Consider the following 10,382-nt stretch of genomic DNA (forward strand, 5'->3'; position numbering starts at 1 on the left):
TATATATATATATATGAAAATTATAAAAGTTTTAATTTAGTAGAAGAGCAAAATTGGTGATTCAACTTTTTACGTTGGAGCTTCTCACTTACAATAATATATGATTAGTTTTCTAAAGCAAATTTATTGTTTTACTCTCCTTTAGCTAGCGTTTTGTTATAGATTTTCAAATATATTGACAAATATTATTTGGGTGAAACTACACCATATGTTTGACCATAGTACTTGGAAATATATTTCACTTTTGTAAAAAAAATATGATTTATACCCATAAGTTTTAAAAAAACTATAAAAACTAACCATAAGTTTGTATTACAAGTCAATTGAATTTTCATTGCGACAAATAATGAGTGCCCATGACTTTGCTACCTAAGTCGATTGTTCATCATTTTCATTAACATACATCATGAAGTAGACAAAGCAGATGACTTTGTGACCTGAACCGATTGCTCATCATTTTCATCAACATTAATCATATCATAACTTTCATATTCACTGAATACTTCATCATTACTTTGGTGTTCACGTAAAAAAAAAAGTATGTAATACAACGCAAACACTACTATAGAGAGTGTTTTTATATAAAAAAAAAAATTGGTGTAAAATTTCAATTTTCAAAAGATACCAAATAATGAGATTTGACCTAATACTAGAAAAAACTAGTATTTGGAAATTTGTCAAAAATATTTGTCAAATAATGACAAATTGTATGGAGAAACACTATTTGCTAAATTATTTTTTCAAATATTAATTAGGAAAGGAAAAAGGGACAAATATACCCCAGAATTATCGTAAATGACATGCATGTACCCTTCGTTATGCTTTTAGTACATCAATACCCTTACCGTCCAAAAATCAGAACACATTTGCTCCTCACTCTAATGGAAGAATAATTAGTGACACGTGACGCAATCCTACGGCTCAACCTGATTTGACCAATTAATATACGAAATATTTTATTTCAGGAAGACATTTTTTTTCAAAAGATGATTTTTAATTAGAAAGTGCTTATCCTCTTTCAATTTGAAAAAAAAAGAATTAAAATATATCCTATTTTAAATATATCTCCAAAATCGACAGAGAGATTTTCTCATTGGTCAATTTAAACAAATAAAACATATAAACTTAAACTAAATTTTCATTTTTTACAATATGGAGGCTCCAAAATCGACGGAGAGATTTTCTCATTGGCCAATTTAAATAAATAAAATATATAAACTTAACTAAATTTCCGTCTTTTACAATGTGAAGACCTTTATAACCGACAGACGTATTTTCACATTGCCAATAAAACATAAGATTTTTCAATACAAAATCACAAAAAAAATAAATATGGAACTACTGACCATCGGTAGCCGAAACAGGTCATCAAATAACTCCTTTAACAAAGAAATCATCTTATAAACGGTAAAAAGAATACGGATAAAATAGATCAACCAATTAGTAATAAATGAAAGAAACATGAATTTATAGTAATTATAAAATGGAAAAAAATATATATGGGATCATCAACAGTAAAGAATTAAAAAATATATAAATAAAATAATATCATATGGAGTGTTCAATACTAACGGAAAACATTCAACAAATAAGAAACACAAATATAAACAAAATATAGAGGCAGAAGGGTCACCTAAGGAAGCATTTTCCGGCCGGATCTTGTTGGAAGCAGAGCTTGGAGCTCGCTAGATTGTTGTTTGGTGTTTTATTCACCGGAGTTGAAGCTCATAGGTGGTGGGGTTTTGTTGTGGTTGGTCGGAGCTGCTAGTGCAAGCTCGAGCTTGCTGGTTGGTACATTAGAGCTCTTTACTCGTAGTGATTTGACTGAAAAAGGGACAAGGAGGTTGTTTTGGTTGCTGTTTATTTGTGAGATTCGGAGAAAAGGTGGGGTTTTAGAGGTGGTTTTTGGGTCGATTCTGGTTGGGAAGGAGATGGGTGTTGGCAGCTTGGTTCTTGTTGCCGGAAAAGGGAGAAAATGAACAGAAAAGAGAGGTTGTGGGTCTAGTTGTTTGCTGGAAAAAATAATGGGTTTTGGCTTCGACGGAAAATGCTCCACCAATATGGTGGCTGGAACTGAAGAAACATCTGAACACTTGAAAAATATGAAAAGAATTACACCTTAAATTTTTATCAACCACTACAACCTAATGACCCAATTATTCTATATATAGGAAATTATTAAAAATAAATCTAAGTTATGGGCTCGAGATTGTGGCCTAAAAATCATTGTTTAATATATAAAATATATGTATATGCAAATTATATTCATATTTGAATGAATTTTTAAATTGTGCAAAGTATCAAAATTAATATTAACCGATTTAACACATAAAATAAATTTTAAAAGAAAACATAATGAACGTAACTAATGACATGTAAAATGTAATTTTAAAATTAGCTAATGAAACATACTAAATTTTAATAAATAAGGATAGTTATCGAGAAACTTAGTTAAAATTATAAAAAGAATTATTTTGTACCATTAACTAAATAAAGTTACGAATTTTAAAAATGTTAGGTCAAAATTGAGTGTCAACACAGATAACCTTCAAGACTATTTATAATAATTTACTATTTTACACCTACATAAATATTAATATTAGTGCATTAGTGGTTATTACATTTGTCATTTAGCTTTTAAATCACACTTTCTAGTGACTTTGAGTTCACAATTTTACATTAATTAGAGTTGGCATTGGAGCGGAATGGGACAAATTTATCCTCAACCCATAAAAGCCCCATCCAGCATAGGATTTTTCATTTTAACTTTTTGGTATATCGAATATCGTTTGGTCATTTTAAAATGGGCGGGTTTTTTTTTTTTTCATCGTATATCGATTTTTAAATTTGCTAATCCGCTAGCCAATCTATAAGATATTGATTCGTTTGGTAACAAATTAACAATTATAGGGTGGTGTATAGGCAGGGGTGGCTCAAACTCGTTGGTGGCCTAAGGCCAAAATCAAACTAGAGGCCTTAAAAAATTATATATGTTTTATTTCAGATCTATTTTTTTAGCTTTTTGAGATGCAAAGTTATTAATAGGCATAATACATTAACATGACTCTTACCTTGGTGTCAGCAGGCAACTATAACCCTTAACTTTAGATGTGCACAAGTAGACACTTAATCTTGTATAAGATTGAACAAATAAACACATTCGTCATACATGACACTCTATATGTCAATTTTGTGTCCTACGTGGTCGTAGATGTATTATGTCATGTAGGACACATGTGTCTATTTATTCAATTTTATACAAGTTTAAGTGTCTATTTGTGCACACCCAAAGTTGGAGAGCATAGTTATCCGTTGAAGTCAAGTTAAGGGTCATGTTTATGTATTATGCCTTGTTAATAATGTGTAGTCAATCTTTTCTAATAATTCTTTTTCAATCGATAATATAGCAAAACCACTTAATCTTTCTTGATTTTCTTAGGAATCTACATCCGACTTTTCACCAATTTCTTTTACTTCTTCTTTTTGGTTTATATAATTATCTAACTCAACTTCAACTAAGTTTAGTGAATTGTTCTTAAAAGAGCATTTCCCTACTTTTTTTTAATTTAATTTTAACATTGTTTTCCAAAAAATTATCAAGAACATCTTTTTGAGATTTTATCAAATTATCGACTTTACTTTTTCTTTTAAGTTTTAAATGACCGGATTCATATTTTGTAGTTGACATATTAAAATCTAACAAATATTTTAAACACTATTTACAATATCAAATAAAAATATAATAAGCATAAGACACAAATCAAAAATAATATTAGAAATTAAAATGATATTACTTTCAAAAATGAATTGGACTACTGCGATATATTTTTCTCCAAATTTAAGACATAATCTATATTTTAAAAAAATTAAAATTATCAATAGACTAAGTAAATTCTTAAGCTTTTAATAAGAGAAAGACGTAAGATTATGATTTTCGTTCATTAACAAGTTGAATTTGATTTAATCAGTAAAAATATTCGTAAAACTTAACCCTAATTTGGGTGTTTAATTTAGGTCGATTATACTATTTATTGCAAATTCAGATTTTATAAGGAATTGAGTATGGAGAAGAGGAGAAACTAAAAAAGGGTAGAGATCATAGAACTCAATTTGTGCAAGATTTCTATTTATTGTAATAAAAGGATAGCAAATACTCATAATTCACGACTCTCGTCGCTGTCGTCGCCGTGGTCGTAGCACAGTTTACTAGTTTATCATAGAGAAATAAAGAAATAGGGTTTTTATGTTAGATTTTGACGTTTCGTATAGGGATGACTATGGGGCGGGATGGATTTAGGCTTGTGCAATTTGCGGAAGTGAAAAGAAATAGAAGAGATGAAGAGAGGAGGATATAACTTTTCATGGGAAATGTTAAAAGTAATAGTCATATCTATCACTTCATTAATGTTGTTTGAATTTGGAGTCTTAATTGTAAATTTTTTAAAAAAAGTTTAATCCTACCAATTGATTAAAAATTGGGCCCTCTAAATTTGTGAGCCTAAGACCAAGAACTTTTTTTCAACTATATCCGTCGCCCATGTGTATAGACTAATTTCTAATCTCTATGATACATTTTTTATGAAAACACCTTACAAAAGAAGATGATATTAAGCGGTAACAAGATCAAATAGATAAATTGATCTAGATTTTCAACTAGTTGTCTCATTTTCATTGTCCCATGGAAGCATCTTTGTCAATGACTCGATAAATAGATTCAGGCTTTTCATGTACATATCCTCGGTGTTTTTCTAAATTTGCTGATTTGCTCTCTATTCTTTAAAGCATTATAGATAATTATAGAAAAGTAAATAGGTTTTCATGGCTTTTCGTCTTTCGTCTTTTGAAGTTAGTTATAACAAAAGAAAAATATATAATTACTATTACCATGGTAAATCATTGAATAAGGCTAAGATGAGTAGAATATGAAATGTAAGTATGATAATTCTTAACGGGTCAATGATATACCCGATAAGGAAATTGAATAGTTAATGATAAAATGTTAATCCATTTCCCAATCATTTATTCTATAATTCAATACTAATAGTCAATTTTGTGGTTGATTTATCGGTTACGTTTCGATTTTGAACACCCTACGCAAACCCGCAAAGAATCTCTTTTAAAAAAATCAACCCACCCTGCCCCGCAAATCGCACAAGCCTAAACCCGCCCCGCCCCATAGTCATTCCTATACGAAAATGTCAAAATCTAACATAAAACCCTATTCCTTTATTTCTCTATGATAAACTAGTAAACTGTGCGACGACCACGGCGACGGCAGCGACGAGAGTCGTGAATTGTGAGTATTTGTTATCCTTTTATTACAATAAATAGAAATCTTGCACAAATTGAGCAATTTGTTAACACCTTTTTTTAATAAGAAAAAATATTTTTCTTCTTCAATGATCTCTACCCTTTTTTGGTTTCTCCTCTTCTCTGTACTCAATTCCTTATAAAATCTGAATTTGTGATAAATAGTATAATCGACCTAAATTAAACACCCAAATTAGGGTTAAGTTTTACGAATATTTTTACTGATTAAATCAAAAATCAACTTGTTAATGAACGAAAATCATAAATTGAAAACGAGAAGAAATAGTTTATTGATTTAGCATATTTAAATTATAAATCTAAATCAAACCAATCATACACACCCTTTTCTCTAATCACAAGTATATGCAGTAGATTGATCCAACTTTTACTAGTATAAATGATGCGTTTTTGAAGTATAATAAGTTCACAAAAGAAGTGAAAAGGTCAAAAAGTATTGTTTGAATTGCTTGTTTCTTTGCTGATTTTCATGGTTAACAAATACAAATAGCTTACTTTCCCATTTATATTGTCATGACATAAACTTATTCTTTTGATTGTCTATTATGAAATTTTCTGATTGGTGATAGTTTGAAACTTTTGCTTTTGGGCATAATAATATCTTGACCCTTTTGCATTTGATGAAAGTTTCCTTCTTTGCTAATATAGATTTGTTAGCAATATCTAATATTATCATTATTAAGATGATTGGTTTATCCTCATTCTGTTGAGTCCTTTTTATGGATTGTATTTTGGTACATTCAGCTTTGATAAGTGATTTTGTTTTATTTTATTTTATTTGTTGATCAGGTTTTTTGTTTTCAAGATTGTTACCCTTATCTGTGGTCATATACACTAGTTCATGATGGGAATTGAAGATAAAACATTGTTTTGTTTCTGTCACTGGGGCAAAAGGAATAAGGTTCTACCAGATGGATCCATTTCGTATGAGGGAGGTATTACTGATCAGGTTATTGCAAAGACGGGCGTAAAGTATGATGATTTTTTGATTGCGGTTTTTGACCGCTTAGGTATTGATGCTTCAGATAAGATGTTGTTTTTTACGGTGACGTTTGATAGGTCAGAATTGATACGGCTGAGGGACCAAGCAGTTATCGATACTATGCTGCATTTTAATGATAGCTATGTTCACATTTATGCATCAAGTCTGGAGAAGGAGCCTGATTCTAGGCCTCCATCAGGTGGCACGAAAAACATTGGACATACTATTGCTTCTGATAAACAACCAGATACTACTCCGATAGCTGATGATCCGAATGGTAATAAGTGTGGAGTTTTATCTGAAACTGTTGAAGGAAAGCTACCACCTCATCAAGAACCATTTTTCGGGCAAAACAATATTCAAAACGATCTCAATGCTCTGTTCCGCAAGCGGTATTACCTTAGACAGAAACAACTAACTTCATCTGGAAGCCTGGAAACGTTCTGGAGAAAGTGTGACACTTGCGACACTAGCTACTTATGTTACAGGAAAGATGTCAACCATGCTCTGCGCTGCACGACATGTACTACATTTGATTTAGATCCCAAGGGTGCAGCTTGTAGACCGAAACAGAGTCAGCCTGGAGGCCAGGATAAGCACCTTGAATCTAAGCTCAACGAGCCTTTAAAGCAGACAGAGCTTCCTAACCAAGAAACCTTGAGAATGACTGGGGGCAGCGCCTGGTTTCAACCTACCCAAACAGGATCCCAACAGGTTGCTGCAACGACAATGGAGGCTTGCAAAAGCAGGAAAAGTATATCGGAACCAGACAACTGAACCGAGTGAAAGTGATGATACTTCAATCAATGTGGATACGGAAGATGCGAAAAGTGAAATAATTCGAGATAGTAAACCTTGAAAGTACAAGGTGGGGGTGGGGTGGGGGCGAGGGTGAAATGGTCCTTTTTTATTTTTTTTCTTTAGTCGACTAGCTATGCAAGTGCATAGAACGAAAGTGACACCAAATGTTTTTATACAGGTTGGGATCTGGAATGGATCGTAATCCAGGCCCCTTGGGTTGCAAGGGCGTTCTCTTATAGACGTGAGTATCTTGATTTGTAGACAAATGATGAGTATAGCTCCTATGTCTACACTCTGTTTTTCTCTGTTCTTTCTATTTTGATAAAACGCCTTATCAACTACATTTTTTTTCTCTTCTCGCTTTTGAGTACATGATAAAACTGCTAGGTAATACAATGCTTAATAAAATTAGAGAAGAGAATGTGAGATGATTCAGATGATTTGTATATGTTCTTCTTCCTTCAATGGACTTATTATAGTAGTAGTTGAATGCTTAAGGTCTTTTGAGAAGAGCTTACAATTCAAGAGTTTTGATCCTCGGAAAAAAAAGATGATTGATCTTATTTCAAGAATATATAAGGTTGTAGGCTAATCAATCTCAGTGATTTCCATTGCTGCTTCCTTGAATAAAAAATTATATGCATGATTGCTTCCTTGTAGATAACATGCTTTTTTCCTTAAAGAGATTTTCAACTGATGACCTTCTTTATCTCTTGTATCCTTAGTTGATTCCAACCAATTACAGATCTTAGGTGTTTTTCTTTCATAACTAGCTCATTTTGATAGTCTTGATTTTGTTTCATTGAAAGGTGTTTTTTTTTGTAACGTAGATTTAACATTTCCGCTAATGTTGAAGATAATAACATAGAGTACCTTAGAAAAGATTGTTTTGGTGTTTTCTTTCCCCTCCTTCCAAATCTCAACTCAAAAAAGATTTGTCATCCCTCAAAAATGAGGACAACATGATTAACTGTGTCAAATGGAACACACGTGCAAAACACGTGTCAAAAAATTAGTAATAACAAAAAGAGATTCTTACAAAATTGATTTTGTGACTTTAAAGTTAGAAAAAAATAAAATACTATGTAACTTGCAAGGAGCTATAACTTGTTCAATTTGTCCGTTACAAATTTTGTTTCATTTTGAGTTTTTATTTCCTCTATTCACCTTATATTATTTTGGTGATGAACGTTAAGAGAGTAACTTTCCTAAGCTAATCCAAATGGACACTTAGTTATTGACGAAATACTATGATGAACCCGTATAAGTTTGTATTCTGGACACTCTTAATTCTTTGTCTACTGAACTCTTAAGTCCAAACAAAATAAGACTTTCAAACCCCTTCAATCATGTGTATAACTCACTCTCTCTTATAAAATGACACGTCATATGCACATCAGATATATTAATGTCATGTCATAATGCCACATAAGATATTATCAACCAAAATGTTAAATAATAAATTTTCTATTTAAAAAATAAAATAAATATATTTCTCAACTTCCCTTCACCTCCACAACCACCATTAGAGATCTCATCACCATCTTCATTCCTCTAATTTCTTTCGTTCATTGAAAAACGACAATAAAGTTTTCTTGATCGATATAGCATTTGACTAATTAACGTGAATTAACAACATTTTCTTTAACATTGGATCTTGTGGCAGATTTTTAAGTCTTAAAGAAGAAGACCACGCAAATCAAACCCACAAATCAACACAAAAAAAATAAAATCCATTTGCTCTCCTCTCCATCTCTCTTTCATCGTCTATGCTCTAACCTCTATGGAAGATCCATCACAACTAGAGCTAAATCGTCATTGACTATCTTCTTGTTCAACATCTAATTTTCATTGACACCACTAAAACTCACTTTAACGGAGGTCTAGTGGACAAAATGAGCAAAGATGTAGAAGAAAACTACGTCGTAAGGGACATCGAAATCCGTATCATTACAGAAGAAAAGGGAGAAGTGAACCTCTTTCTTTTTTTTTGCAATAACCCAAAAAGTGTAAAACTTGATTGTAAAATCATAAATGAATTTTGGAAATCCTTCAACCATAGAAGAAAAATATTGATATCAATAGCACAAGAACAAAGCAAGAACAAGAAAGAAAAGAACAGTCAAATTGGTGATACTATTCTTATTTTGTCTAACCTATGCATATATAAGCCAAGAAAATTATATGGGGTAATCAAAATCGAATAAAATAGTTGGCATCAACAAATTACCAATCTCAAATCAATACAAATTTAGTATCCACTTTCTCCATGAATTCGGCTATCAATCCAGATCCGCTCCTCTATAGTTGAACTTCTTAATCGTTCTCTTCCTTGGCTATCAATCGCAACATCAACGTCAACTTTCACCATGGATTCGGGACGGACTAGGGCTTAAGAAAGTGACAACGGCTAGAGTTTTGGGGACGATGATGGAAGGGGGGTTGGGGATGATAACGATGACGAAAGGAGGGGTTGGGGACGATGTTGATGACGGAAGGAGGGGTTGGGGACGATGATGATGACAGAAGGAAGGTTGGCGATGATGACGATGACAGAAGGAAGGGTTGGCGATGATGACGATGACGGAAGGAGGGGTGAAAAGTTTATTTTCCTTTTTATCTTTATTATTTAACTAGTTCCCGAACACGTGCAACACACGTGTATTGCAACTAAAGCTTTGCATAAAAAGATATTATACTAAAAGAAGTAAATATGTTGCTAGCTTAGCAATAGTACAAAAAGTGTTAGTCAATATTTGTAGCTAAATCAATTATATTGGAATAAATTTACACTCTTTTTGAAGGAGAAATCTAACCAAAGAAGACAAATGAAATAATTGATTAAAATCACCTTATGATACACATTATAGAGTATATTATAACGAATGTAAAAAGATTGATCAGATTAAATATCACTGAGAAAATTAAACTATGTACAACCGATAATAACAAATAAATTTTATATATTAAAATATGAAAGAAGAATGTAAAAAGAAGTTAGTATTGGAAGATGAAAGAAAGAAAATTTAATGAGTGAAATAAATTTTAGAATTCCTACACACAAGAACCGTAGGAATACTAAATAAAAGTTTTCTTAAGTTAAATTTATAAAAAAAATTACCGAAACATGAATAGACACATGGAAAATTAAAAGGTCAAATACTATTAAAATAAATATTAAAAAAATAGAGATGAAATTTAACTTGAAAAGATACATGAATCTACTCTAATTTCTTGTCTTTAAGGAACAATTAGTCATTTGTATTTTTTT

General features: G+C 31.5%; 1 protein-coding gene and 1 long non-coding RNA gene across 2 annotated transcripts in view; both read left to right on the forward strand.

Annotated features, from left to right (window-relative positions):
* The window catches only part of LOC114077259, a 15,346-nt gene extending 5,425 nt beyond the window's left edge, over positions 1-9,921 (forward strand). The window contains exon 2 of the long non-coding RNA XR_003578335.1: positions 8,993-9,921. This is a non-coding gene — a long non-coding RNA (uncharacterized LOC114077259). The remainder of the gene's footprint in view (positions 1-8,992) is intronic.
* On the forward strand, positions 6,124-7,339 carry LOC107007737. Its single transcript, XM_015206489.2, has one exon. The coding sequence runs from the start codon at positions 6,170-6,172 to the stop codon at positions 7,085-7,087; it is 918 nt and encodes a 305-aa protein (XP_015061975.1). The 5' UTR covers positions 6,124-6,169; the 3' UTR covers positions 7,088-7,339.
* Positions 9,922-10,382: the final 461 nt, after the last annotated feature.

The sequence above is a fragment of the Solanum pennellii genome, chromosome 1, assembly GCF_001406875.1.
Source record: "Solanum pennellii chromosome 1, SPENNV200".
Lineage (NCBI taxonomy): Eukaryota > Viridiplantae > Streptophyta > Magnoliopsida > Solanales > Solanaceae > Solanum > Solanum pennellii.